The sequence below is a fragment of the Nycticebus coucang genome, chromosome 12 (assembly GCF_027406575.1).
Source record: "Nycticebus coucang isolate mNycCou1 chromosome 12, mNycCou1.pri, whole genome shotgun sequence".
Classification (NCBI taxonomy): Eukaryota; Metazoa; Chordata; class Mammalia; order Primates; family Lorisidae; genus Nycticebus; species Nycticebus coucang.
Window position 1 is genome coordinate 11,231,143 of NC_069791.1, and position 14,796 is coordinate 11,245,938.

Genomic DNA, 14,796 nt, shown 5'->3' on the forward strand with positions numbered 1-14,796 from the left:
GAACTTAACACACACTGTCTCCTCAAGTCATTACAGGCATTGCAGATTTCCTCCCAGAGAGTGCAAGAGATAATGAAATCAGTCCATCAGAACAGCAAGGAGACTTCCCCCTCGGAAGGGCGGAGCCATCTGCAGCCTGGAAACCTAGTCTAGATAAAGAAGCATCAGCCTGGGACTCTGGGTGCCCGGTGGGACTGACCTTGGCCGATAATCCTCATCACTCCCACTGCTGTGAAAGTTACAGGACGGTGCTACTGGATCCACCAGTCCCAGGTCAAAAGAGCACACCCAGACCCAGGAGAGAGATGGTGGACTCAACCAACTCAGGAGTCATTGAAATTAAGACCTGTTTGGGACTACTTTTAATGTTCCTCATGGGTTGGGGAAAACAGTGTATGGCAAATCCCCACACCGCTATAAATTACACCTGGGAGTTGACCCGCACAATACATGGAGAATTAGTGCTCAGGGTCCACTCTACCAGCCAGCCAGTTTTTACTTTTGACTTATGTAACCTGTTCACTTCCTCCCATATGAGTTACCTACAATATGTCACACAGAGGACTGGTACTGGGGTCCAAGGGCGCCAGGGAGAGTGTTTGAATGTAGTACCCTTAGATGCGAAGAAGAACTACAAAAGCAGCAACATTAAGGTTGCCCTAGCATAGGGAAAGGGAATTGTGACAAAGGAGCAAGTTACCATTGTGCTGAGTAGGGATGTGAAACCATGGCCCCCTGGAAAAATGATAATCCTACTTATCTCTCACCTGGAGACAAGGGACATGTAATAGGCTAGAAACTTGCAACCCAGTAACAACAGTTTTCAACTGGAAACAGGACGGACAGGGATAGGCAGCAGGACGTCCATGGGGATTCAGGTTATGGGTTACAGGACCGGACCCGGAAACTTTATTCACCATACAGACATTTGTGCCCAGTAGGGAACAAAACCCCATTGGAACCAGCCTGGTCCTATACCCTGAACTCCAATTGGTGCAGCCTCCAGCAACATCTACCCTTGCCCCCAGAGCCCTGACTGGACTCCAGCAAACCCCTCTGACATCCCTGCTATCATGGCCCAAAAAGAGCCCCTAGGGCTTCCCTGTAAGCCCATTTTTGATAGGCTAAATGCAGTTTTTGAGTCTATGAACAGAACCAACCCCGACACTACCAAGGAGTATTAACTATGCCTAGATCCATCACCCCCTTATTATATAGGCATAGCAGCCAACTGCACTTACAGAAAAGAGCCTACCCAAGTTCAGAACATCACCCTTGCACAACAAGGAGTTCTGTGCAAATGGAGTCATGAACCTAAGCTCCAGTCCCCAGATTTCAAACTGCAGGACTCCTCTATAAGCAGTCTTGTTCTGGGACCATGAGTCTTTCCCACTTGGAGGGTGATTGTGTCGTAAAAGCCCCAGATAGAACTTGGTTTGCTTGCACAACCAGAATAACCCCATGTTTAAATCCAGTAACCTTAGCAAAGACCCCAGATTTGTGCGTTCTTGCTCATATTATTCCTCAAGTCTTTTATTATTCAGGTGAAGGAAACTGATCATGTGGGCCTAGATTCAGATAGCTTACCCTCTAGGACAAAAAGGGCCCCCATTCTAGTTCCTGCTCTGGTAGGGATAAGCATAGCTGGGTCAGCAGCGGTTGGGACATCTGCTCTTATAAAAAGAGAAGAGAATTTCAAAGTGTCCCAATTAGAAACCTCCTGAGATTCCTTAGCGGAGGTAGTGCTACGGAACCGCAGAGGACTTGACCTGCTATTCCTGAAACAAGGAGAATTATGCGTAGCATTGGGGGAGACATGCTGTTTTTATACTAAGAATTCTGGTGTCATCAGGGTAGCTTGGCCTTAGTAAGAAAGAGGATTCAAGACAGAGAAGAGGGTAGAAGTCAGTCAGCAAATTAATTTGAAAACCGATTCAATTAGTCCCCCTGGCTGAATATTCTCCATTCCACCCTTGCAGATCCCCTCATCCTACTCCTTTTAGGATTGACAATAGGACCATGTGTTATTAATTCCCTCATTTCATACATCCAAAAATGAGGGCAAGTAAAACTCATGGTCCTAAGAACACATTATCAGCACCTATGTCAGGATGAGGAACAAACAAAGATTTGATTTCCCAAGATAGCAGGAGTAGGGAATGAGGTGGTGCTTAGGTGGAAGAAGGGGCTTGATTCCTGCATGAGGCTCCTGAATTTTCCCCCCATCTTCCCCTTCCCAACAAGAAACAAAGAGGGGAAGAATGAGGTCTTGGGAACACACAGAATAAGGCCTTGCTGACTTCACAGAATACACATAGGCAGGGTAAGTTCACGGTAACCCCACTGATGTTAAAAATGGTTTTATGTCTAGCTATTATTTTGCTTAACCAAGTAACTTCACATGCCATAAATCTGCTTCTGTACATGCTGGTTGTAAAATCCAAAGGCTTGATTGCTGCGTCAATTAACCTTATAAGAACTCTGCTTCAAATCTGGTCGGGACTGCTCTCCCCTGATCTCTCTGAGACTTGCAAAGATAGTGCAAGTCTAAATAAAGACTCCAACCAAAAAAAAAAAAAGATTCCATTCAGAAACTTGAAAATTGGCCATGCGGTCTTTTCTTGCACCATAACAGAAGGTGTTTCCCTCACCAGGAAGGGTACAAGCCTTTCTGCCCATATCTCAGGGCTGGAGCTGTTCCCTTGATTTGTGCTCTGGCCATTATACAAATCCCCACATGGGTATTTGCTTCTAGAAGGTTGTGAACTGTTGACTGGTTAATGCTCCTTCCCACACCTCACAAGCAGCTTCTGTTGTGGTTATTGCTCTTTGAAGTGCTTACAGATCCAGCAGGGGTGTTTATAAGCTGTGTTCCTTACAGGCCAGGCTTCCAGTAAAGCAGAAACTGCCCAGATGTAATTTCAACTATTATTTTAAAAGTAAGCTAGCTAAATTGTTTTTATTCTGCGTTGCTCAGTTTATTTCTCTGTTCTTCCCCTTTTCTGGAGTTGTTTTCCTTTGCCAAGAATGGTGTCTTCAGTTTTCATTCTTCCTTCAAATTAACAATATATTATATATTTCCACTAAAAAGTTTATTAACAGTTTTATGTGGAAGGGAAGGTATTTTATATTACTGTTAAATGACCAAAATTTGAGAGATATTTTTTGATACAAAACATGCAAGTTTTGATATTTTTCTCTTAAATAACAAATAAAGGTTTTTAAATCATGGGTAAAATGATTACAATAAGAAAATCTGAAAGATTAGTGTGATGGATTAACAAACATGTCTTCATACATGATCGGGTAAAGAAGTACATATGTATTAGAATTGAGTTTGGAAAAAAATAATTGAAAATAGCTAGTTTATGGCTAGACTAACTGGAAAATTAGCGTAACTTTTATAGGATAGATACCATTGAGTTTAAAAAGTTATGAATAAAGTTGGGCAGAAAATTAAATGATTAATTCTGCTTTCTGAAGACAGATAATTTTCTTAGGAAAGGTAACATATGGTATTAACATAAGGTATTAGGAGGCAAAAGAGTATGGGAGCTTATGGCAAGGATGCTTACAAATGGGGAAAAATAATACTATGGATGCTCTGTAGTCTCCACCCTGGGGTGCTCAATCTGCAATGATAACAAATGTCCTTCAACAGACAGCTCGGGAATGACTGGCATTGGGTCTGAAGATAAAAGTTAAAAGACACCAAAGATCTCAATTACAATAATGAGAAAGCCTTCCTGAGTTTAAAGTCTGACTATTCTTTTAAAAAATGAAATGATATGGACCAAAATTGCCTAATACAAACATATTTATGAAAAAAATTCATGAAATAACATGTCCCTGTGAAAATATTTTCTATTTTTATTTATTTTTTTTTGTTTGTTTGTAGAGACAGAGTCTCACTTTATCGCCCTTGGTAGAGTACCATGGCATCACACAGCTCACAGCAACCTCCAACTCCCGGGCTTAAGCGATTCTCCTGCCTCAGCCTCCCCAGTAGCTGGGACTACAGGCGCCCACCACAACGCCCGGCTATTTTTTGGTTGCAGTTTGGCCGGGGCCAGGTTTGAACACGCCACCCTCGGTATATGGGGCCGGCGCCCTACTCACTGAGCCACAGGCACCGCCCCTATTTTTATTTCTTTATGTTCTGATCATCACATAGAAATTGATTACTAATATATTCTTACTTAAAGCTAGAAAGTCTGTTAAGATTTTATTCTTCTATTATCCTGGTTTCACTAATAAAAGGGATATCTATGTATGTATATGAGCATATTTATGTCAATCAATCCATGTATGCCATTCACACATATAGATCTAATATATATTAGACAAATAATTTCTGAAAAATATATTGAGTTAGTATTTCATCTTATTTAACAATCATTCACAAGTCATTTCCAATTAGCTAGAGAATATCCCAAGGGAATTAAAGGGTTTCTTGAGGGGTATGAAAATTTCAATTAAACGTTGTATTTCATTACTAATTTAAAAAACAAACCAAAAAGATTTATTTTCTTTTAACCATAGTGTAAGCTTTGTGAATGTAACTTCCTTCAAATAGAAATTAAATGACTAAGGGGGAGACAAGATGGCGGACTGAAGCCAGCTTTCAACAAAGGCTCCCGTCCAGAAGGAGAGTTAAGGGACAGGAATTTAGTAAGTATCCTGGTGGACTTGAGCCTCACCAAGAGAGAAGGCTGAAGAACGCACATCAACACCGCTGAGGCAAGTTGTGATCACAAGGACGCAAACAAAAGGTACAAAATCCACCACCAAGCGGAGGGGAGTCCCCCTCCCCCATGAGACCGGCTCTAGAGCCCCATAATTGAACAAGCGGGCAGAAATTGAACAAGCGGGCAGAAATTAGAGCCCTTTAATTTCCACGGTCTCTCCACGGGAGAGACCTTCTAAAAACTGGACCTACCTCCCCTACTGGGGTGCTGTGGCGTTCTCCTGCCGGACATAGGGCTGAATAAAACTTTGGGAATCCTCTGCCGGCAACCCTGAATCCCCGGCGCTCCCCTCCCGCCCACTGAGGTCTGGAGGCCTGTCCCCCAGGACTTCGGATCCTTGGGTGATTTCTCAAGGGGAGTGGACAGTCCCCTTGAGTGCGACTGGTCAGCATTGACTCTGAGGCGCGCCGAGTGAGGAGAGGGCACCGGGCTGAGGGGGAGTCACGCCTCGCGGCACTTCCCTGCGGTGCAGTGCAGCAACCCTCCCCGGGCATACGGGGCCCAAGACTGAATCAGACTCTGGCCTCCCCGCTGAGAGCTGAGAGACCCTACTCTCACTCGGGGTCTGAGGGCCTATCCCCCAGGAGTTCGGATCCTTGGGTGATTTCTCAAGGGGAGTGGACAGTCCCCGAGTTGCGACCGGTCAGCATTGACTCTGAGGCGCGCAAGTGAGGAGAGGGCACCGGGCTGAGTCACGACTCGCGGCACTTCCCTGTGGTGCAGTGCAGCAACCCTCCCCAGGCATACGGGGCCCAAGACTGAATCAGACTCTGGCCTCCCCGCTGAGAGCTGAGAACCCCTACTCTCACTCGGGGTCTGAGGGCCTATCCCCCAGGAGTTCGGCTCCTTGGGTGATTTCTCGAGGGGAGTGCACAGTGCCTGAGCTGCGTCAGGTCAGCGCTGACTCTGGGACACGTGAGCGAGGAGAGGGCACTCTGCTGAGGGGAAATCAAGCCTTGGCGGCACTTCCCTGCGGTGCAGTGCAGGAGCCCTCCCCGGACCGTAGTATTGCGTGAAACTGAATGAAACTCTAGCTTCCCCCCGCGCCACTCCCAATCGGGGTCTGGGGGCCCATCCCCCAAGAGTTCTGATTCTTGGGGGATCTCTTAAGGGGTGTGGACCCAGCACAAACTGTGGCCGCTCAGTGCTGACTCTGGGGCGTGGGACAGAGGAGAAAAGGGTCGCCTGAGTACCCACACCAGAGCAGCAGTTCCCTGGAGGTAGATCAACAGTCGTTTTTTCTTTAACGGCAGAACGCTCACTTCTGGATATTCTGAGGCCACACCCCCTGTCTCCCTGGGCAACCAGAGGAGGCCACCGGTGACACGGCTCACAAACCCGGAAGCCTCCAGGGCGGGGCCGACCCAGAGAGGTGTTCAGACGCAATTCTCCAGCAGCAAAGACGTTTGAACTCAAAACAGCCCGTCTCCTGTAGGCGACGACAAGAACAGAGACAGAACCTCACAAAGTTGTCTGTTCTGTTCTGTTCTGTTAGCAGCATGCATCAGGGACGGGGCTAAGCCTGAGTGAACACCTCCTTCCCATCACCTGCATCAAACACTCAAAGATGTCAGGCCCCATCTCCTCCTGCTAGATAGCGGCAGTCTGCGGGGGCCTGGCAGACTTCCTTGCGATTCAGGCAGGTGCAAACCCCTGGAGTGTCTGTTCACTGCAGGCAACTGGGTTAACCATCTGCAGAGATACCAGTGACTGGGTCCGACGGAGGGGCAAAGTGGGGAAGGAGACGTCAACCTTCCCAGACTGCTCTGTTTGCTGGGTGGCTCCTCCTGACTCCACGCTGCACTGGGGTGAGCCGTGTCAGAGGAGTCACCAGGCCCCTGTGATCCAGTTCCCAGAGACCTCTTGAACCCTTCCACCCGAGACAAGTGCCGATTGAGACAGTTGATTCGGACCTTTTGAACTGGGCTAATAGACTGAGGACTCTTCAGGCGGTGCCCTGGGTGTGCGATTGTAGGAAGGTTTGATTCTCCTTTTCCAACTGGGGCCAGAGGTGGGCAGGCGGGGTGACTTAATTGCTGATTTTTCCACACAGCTGAGACTTCAAGCCAGAGTAGAAGTTGCAATAGGATCGAACAGAAACCAGCTGAAAACAAGACAGAACCACTTTGCTCCACCACACCAGACAGGGCCCCAGTTTCTCAGGCCACAACACTGTACGGGCCCTCGATAAAACCCCAGGGGAAAAACCAAAGGGAGTAAACCATGGGGCGGAATCAGCGGAAAAACTCTGGTAACATGAATAACCAGAATAGATCAACCCCCCCAAGAAAAGATACGGCAGATGTGATTGAAGATCCCATTCATAAACAACTGGCTGAGATGTCAGAAGTCGAATTCAGAATTTGGTTTGCAGACAAGATCAATAAAATGGAATTAGGAATTCGAGGAGAAATTCAAAAATTGTCTCAAGAATTTAACGAATTTAAAGACAAAACCACCAAAGACTTAGACACACTGAAACAAGAACTTACAGCCCTCAAAGATATGAAAAATACAGTAGAATCCCTCAGTAACAGAATGGAGCAAGCAGAAGAAAGGATTTCTGACATTGAAGATAAAGTCTTCGAACGCTCCCAATCTCTCAAAGAGGAAGAGAAATGGAGAGCAAAAACGGATCACTCACTCAGAGAGCTCTCAGATAATTCGAAAAAAAACAACATAAGGGTTATAGGAATTTCGGAGACTGATGAAGTAGCTGCCAAGGACACAGAGGCCCTTCTACATGAAATTATGAAAGAAAATTTTCCAGACATGCCTAGAGAATCTGAAATTCAGATAGCAGACAGCTTCAGAACCCCAGCACGATTCAACCCCAATAAGCCATCTCCCAGACATATCATAATTAGCTTCACTAAAGTTAACATGAAAGAGAAGATTCTCAAAGCAGCCCGGCGAAAGAAAACTATAACGTACAAAGGTAAGAATATTAGAATAACTGCAGATCTCTCTGCTGAAACTTTTCAAGCAAGAAGAGGCTGGTCATCAACTTTTAATCTCCTAAAGCAAAAAAACTTTCAACCCAGGATCTTGTATCCAGCTAAACTGAGTTTCATCTATGATGGAGAAATTAAATACTTCAATGACATTCATATGTTGAAAAAATTTGCCATAAGTAAACCAGCTCTTCAGGATGTTCTCAGACCTATCCTCCACAATGACCAAGCCAATCCTATACCACAAAAGTAAACTCACTCAGAAACTTCGGATCAAACTCCAACTTCCACACTGGCGAAAGGATTAAAAATGTCCACTGGACCTTTGAAAAACTCGATACCCAAAATTCCACCAGACTTATCAATACTCTCCATCAATGTGAATGGCTTAAACTGTCCTCTAAAGAGGCATAGGTTAGCTGACTGGATACAAAAACTCAAGCCAGATATTTGTTGCATACAAGAGTCACATCTCAACTTAAAAGACAAATACAGACTCAGGGTGAAAGGATGGTCATCCATATTTCAGGCAAATGGCAATCAGAAAAAAGCAGGTGTTGCAATTTTATTTGCAGATACAGTAGGCTTTAAACCATCAAAAGTAAGGAAGGACAAGAATGGTCACTTCATATTTGTTAAGGGTAATACTCAATATGACGAGATCTCAATTATTAATATCTATGCACCCAACCAGAATGCACCTCAATTTATAAGAGAAACTCTAACAGACATGAGTAACTTGATTTCCTCCAGCTCCATAATCGTTGGAGATTTCAACACTCCCTTGGCAGTGTTGGATCGATCCTCCAGAAAGAAGCTGAGCAAAGAAATCTTAGATTTAAACCTAACCATCCAATATTTAGATTTAGCAGACATCTACAGAACATTTCATCCCAACAAAACTGAATACACATTCTTCTCATCAGCCCACGGAACTTACTCCAAAATTGATCACATTTTAGGTCACAAGTCTAACCTCAGTAAATTTAAAGGAATAGAAATTATTCCATGCATCTTCTCGGACCATCATGGAATAAAACTTGAATTGAGTAACAACAGGAATCTGCATACCCATACAAAAACATGGAAGTTAAATAACCTTATGCTGAATGATAGCTGGGTCAGAGATGAGATTAAGAAAGAAATCACCAATTTTTTGGAACAAAATGACAATGAAGACACAAACTATCAGAACCTCTGGGACACTGCAAAGGCAGTTCTAAGAGGGAAATTTATAGCACTGCAAGCCTTCCTCAAGAGAACGGAAAGAGAGGAAGTTAACAACTTAATGGGACATCTCACGCAACTGGAAAAGGAAGAACATTCCAACCCCAAACCCAGTAGAAGAAAAGAAATAACCAAAATTAGAGCAGAATTAAATGAAATTGAAAACAAAAGAATAATACAACAGATCAATAAATCAAAAAGCTGGTTTTTTGAAAAGGTCAATAAAATAGATAAACCTCTGGCCAACCTAATCAGGAAAAAAAGAGTAAAATCTCTAATATCATCAATCAGAAACAACAAAGACAAAATAACCACAGACTCATCAGAAATCCAAAAAATCCTTAATGAATATTACAAGAAACTTTATTCTCAGAAATATGAAAATCTGAAGGAAATAGACCAATACTTGGAAGCACGCCACCTTCCAAGACTTAACCAGAATCAAGTGGAAATGTTGAACAGACCCATATCAAGTTCAGAAATAGCATCAACTATACAAAACCTCCCTAAAAAGAAAAGCCCGGGACCAGATGGTTTCACGTCAGAATTCTACCAAACCTTTAAAGAGGAATTAGTACCTATATTACTCAACCTGTTCCAAAATGTAGAAAAAGAAGGAAGACTACCCAACACGTTCTATGAAGCAAACATCACCCTGATCCCCAAACCAGGAAAAGACCCAACAAGAAAAGAAAATTATAGACCAATATCACTAATGAATATAGATGCAAAAATATTCAACAAGATCCTAACAAACAGAATCCAACAACACATCAAACAAATTATACATCATGACCAAGTTGGTTTTATCCCAGGGTCTCAAGGCTGGTTCAATATACGTAAATCTATAAATGTAATTCAGCACATAAACAAATTAAAAAACAAAGACCATATGATTCTCTCAATTGATGCAGAAAAAGCTTTTGATAATATCCAGCATCCCTTCATGATCAGAACACTCAAGAAAATTGGTCTAGAAGGGACTTTTCTTAAACTGATAGAGGCTATCTACAGCAAACCCACAGCCAATATCATATTGAATGGAGTTAAATTGGAATCATTTCCACTCAGATCAGGAACCAGACAAGGCTGCCCATTGTCTCCATTGCTTTTCAATATTGTAATGGAAGTTTTAGCCACCGCAATTAGGGAAGAAAAGGCGATCAAGGGTATCCATATAGGGTCAGAAGAGATCAAACTCTCGCTCTTCGCAGATGATATGATTGTGTATCTGGAAAACACTAGGGACTCTACTACAAAACTCCTAGAAGTGATCAAGGAATACAGCAGCGTCTCAGGTTACAAAATCAACATTCATAAATCGGTAGCCTTTATATACACCAACAACAGTCAAATTGAAAAAGCAGTTAAGGACTCTATCCCATTCACAGTAGTGCCAAAGAAGATGAAATATTTGGGAATTTACCTAACAAAAGACGTGAAAGATCTCTATAAAGAGAACTATGAAACTCTAAGAAAAGAAATAGCTGAAAATGTTAACAAATGGAAAAACATACCATGCTCATGGCTAGGAAGAATCAACATTATCAAAATGTCCATACTACCCAAAGCAATATATAATTTCAACGCACTCCCTATTAAAGCTCCACTGTCATATTTTAAAGATCTTGAAAAAACATTACTTCGTTTTATATGGAATCAGAAAAAACCTCGAATAGCCAAGACATTACTCAGAAATAAAAACAAAACAGGAGGAATCACACTACCAGACCTCAGACTTTACTACAAATCGATAGTGATCAAAACAGCATGGTATTGGCACAAAAACAGAGAAGTAGATATCTGGAACAGAATAGAGAACCAAGAGATGAATCCAGCTACTTACCGCTATTTGATTTTTGACAAGCCAATTAAAAACATTCAGTGGGGAAAAGATACCCTATTTAACAAATGGTCCTGGGTGAACTGGCTGGCAACCTGCAGAAGACTGAAATTGGACCCACACCTTTCACCATTAACTAAGATAGACTCTCATTGGATTAAAGATTTAAACTTAAGACATGAAACTATAAAAATACTAGAGGAGAATGCAGGGAAAACCCTTGAAGAAATTGGTCTGGGTGAGTATTTCATGAGGAGAACCCCCCGGGCAATTGAAGCAGCTTCAAAAATACACTACTGGGACTTGATCAAACTAAAAAGCTTCTGCACAGCTAAGAACACAGTAAGCAGAGCAAGCAGACAGCCCTCAGAATGGGAGAAGATATTTGCAGGGTATAACTCTGACAAAGGTTTAATAACCAGAATCCACAGAGAACTCAAACGCATCAGCAAGAAAAAAACAAGGGATCCCATCGCAGGCTGGGCAAGGGATTTGAAGAGAAACTTCTCTGAAGAAGACAGGCGCAAGGCCTTCAGACATATGAAAAAATGCTCATCATCTTTAATCATCAGAGAAATGCAAATCAAAACTACTTTGAGATATCATCTAACTCCAATGAGACTAGCCTATATCACAAAATCTCAAGACCAGAGATGCTGGCGTGGATGCGGAGAAAAGGGAACACTTCTGCACTGCTGGTGGGAATGCAAATTAATACATTCCTTTTGGAAAGATATATGGAGAACACTCAGAGATCTAAAAATAGATCTGCCATTCAATCCTGTAATTCCTCTGCTGGGCATATACCCAGAAGACCAAAAATCACAACATAACAAAGATATTTGTACCAGAATGTTTATTGCAGCCCAATTCATAATAGCTAAGTCATGGAAAAAGCCCAAGTGTCCATCGATCCACGAATGGATTAATAAATTGTGGTATATGTATACCATGGAATACTATGCAGCCTTAAAGAAAGATGGAGACTTTACCTCTTTCATGTTTACATGGATGGAGCTGGAACATATTCTTCTTAGTAAAGTATCCCAAGAATGGAAGAAAAAATACCCAATGTACACAGCCCTACTATGAAACTAATTTGGGACTCTCACATGAAAGCTATAACCCAGCTACAACTTAACAATAGGGGGAAGTGGGAAAGGGGGGAGGTGGGTAGAGGGAGGGGAATCGGTGGGATCACACCTGTGGTGCATATTATAGGGGTATTTGCGAAACTTGGTAAATGTTGAATGTAAATGTTTTGGCACAGTAACTGAGATAACGCCGGAAAGGCTATGTTAACCACTGTGATAAAAATGTGTCAAATGGTTTATGAAGTGAGTGTATGATGCCCCATAATCATATCATTGTATACAGTTATGATTTATTAAAAAAAAAAAAAGAAATTAAATGACTAGCTTTACACAATATACTGTAAAGGAAGTCATATACATATTCATTTTTATTTATTTATTTTTTTACATATTCATTCTTAAAGATGAGCATCAACATTAAGGACTAATCTGTTACAATTTACTTTTAATTTTTTGAAATAGAATATCTACCAATACATTGGCAATATGACAAAAATTTAAAGAAGTATTAGTTTTTAAATTTGTTGTAACTTAGCACTGTGTGATACATCAAATGTAATTTAAATGAACTATATTTTATAGTCTGTAGTAACTGGAAATCTTAAAGACAAAATACACATATTGAAAAACTTAGCTCAAGTTTTTTTCAGTATCTGGAGGAAAAAGAAGTAAGATAAGGAAAAGTACTTTTAATAAAGAATAGGAAGAAAATTACGTTCATTAGCACAAAGATTTTGTGACAAAAATAAAGTTTGAAAAGATACAAAAGATAAATATCAAAGCAAAGCAAAGAAGGAAATTATGTCTTTGAGGTTACTACTGAATACATTGATAATATATGAGAGCTCTTTATTCATTTACTTTATAGCATGCACAAGAATGTTCATTTCTTTGAGAAAGAGATAACCCTGTATACTGTATTCATGAAGGCTTTTTTCACCTGTTGGTTTCTTAAGGTGTAGATGAAAGGGTTCAAGAGTGGAGCCACAGAGGTATTGAGCACTGAAATTCCCTTTGAAAAGGACATTCTTTGTTTGACCGATGGTTTAACATACATAAAGATGCAGCTGCCATAGGAAAGGGATATCACAATCATATGAGAAGAACATGTGGAGAAAGCCTTTTTCCTCTGACTAGTTGAAGGGATTTTTAAAATTGTCAGGGCAATACAAGTATATGATATTATCACCATTATCAGTGTGACCAAGAGTGTCACTACGGCGGAGACAAATCCCATCCTCTCGAGGAGCTGTGTGTCCGTGCAGGAGATCTGCAGGAGAGGGGTAGTGTCACAGTAGAAATGATCAACAATGTTGGAGGCACAGAAGTCAAGATTGAGGCCCAAGAGAAGGGGTGGAAAGATGACAAAAAATCCAGCAAGCCAAGAACCGAGGACAAGCCGTGTGCAGATTTTGCTGCTCATCATGGTCGTGTAATGCAGGGGCTTACAGATGGCAACATAGCGGTCATAGGACATGGCAGCCAGCAAGTAAAATTCAGACGCTCCAAGTAGGAAGGCAAAAAACACTTGAGTAACACAACTGTTATAGGAAATGGTTCTGTCCCCAGTTGCCATAGTAATTAGCAATTTAGGAATACATGTTGTAGTATAGGAAATTTCTAAGAAGGAAAAATTTCTAAGGAAAAAATACATGGCAGTCTTAAGATGAGTATCCACCAGGGTAAGCACGATGATGGTCAGATTGCCAGTGACGCTCAGCACGTAGGTGAGAAGCAGGAAGACGAACAGCACAACTTTCAACTCTGGGTTATCCGTCAATCCTGCTAGAATGAACATTGTCACTCTTGTACGGTTTCCCATTGTGGTCCTCTGAATTTTTCCAGTTCTGAAGACAAAAAGAAATGATAATTAATACAATTAACAATAATTTCAATAATAATAATTTCTAAAAATAACAGCAATCCTTAGTGGCTAAGCTAAAGTTAGCAAAGTGCTGTTTTGGATAGAGTGATACCATGTTCCTTCATCTTTTAAAGATGCTTATGCCAGGAAGAATAATAGTTTGTATTTGCTGAGTATCTTGATAGAGAATTCAAACTTTACTACCACGGAACAATCTATATATTTGGTATTAATGGCTCATCACTTTTATGTGTATAAATTGAAGGGAAATTAAAGAAAATTAAAGAAAGAAAACGCTTTTTCTTTCTTGATAGTATGCAAGAGTTTGGATGGTGTGCCATTCTCCTATTTAATTAAAAAATTTAATTAAGTAAAGTTTTAAAAATTGATGTGAAAACCTCAAAATAATACCTGTCATTAGAAGTACATGACTCCATATTTTGCATTGAACAAGCATGTGTGTATACACACACACGCACACAACTCTAGCCATCATCAATAACTAGGGCTGGTACATCTTTACAATTTTACTCAACTAATAAAATCCAAATGCCTCATTCTTACTTCATTTCTTCCATGTCAAAGAGATCCAATTTTAGATAAGTGAAATTAAGGCATAGGGAATAATTTCATTTGTTATTCCTTTTCTATCAGTATTTCTGTCACCTCAATCTCTGATGTTACCCTCACCCCTCCTCACACTATATCCTAATAGCAAATTAGTAGGGACAGTCTGATCACGTCCGTGCATGTAACAAGCCCCTGCATTTTTCCTCTGCGGTTATGGTTTGGAGAATGGACCAGGTAAGGGGAAAAGTGAGATATAAGAATATAGAAGCAGAGAGAAATACATAAATATGGGTTTAGGAAATTGTACGGAATGGAAGAAATAAAGACGAAGCTATATGGAAACCTAGAAGGATTAGATGTAGGGAAAATAGAGGAAAAAGTAAAAGAAGATTAAAATATGTAAATTTGTAAAAATTATTAGGGGGAAATTGTTTATTAATAAAGTTTTCTCATCTGCTATTCTTTATACTTAACATTTTTGACCTTGTCTGCAACA

The 14,796-nt window shown here is 41.3% G+C and overlaps 1 protein-coding gene across 1 annotated transcript; it reads right to left on the minus strand.

Annotated features, from left to right (window-relative positions):
* Window positions 1-12,749: 12,749 nt before the first annotated feature.
* LOC128562511 (olfactory receptor 6C74-like) lies at window positions 12,750-13,688 on the minus strand. Its single transcript, XM_053557530.1, has one exon. The coding sequence runs from the start codon at window positions 13,686-13,688 to the stop codon at window positions 12,750-12,752; it is 939 nt and encodes a 312-aa protein (XP_053413505.1).
* Between the last annotated feature and the right edge of the window lie 1,108 nt (window positions 13,689-14,796).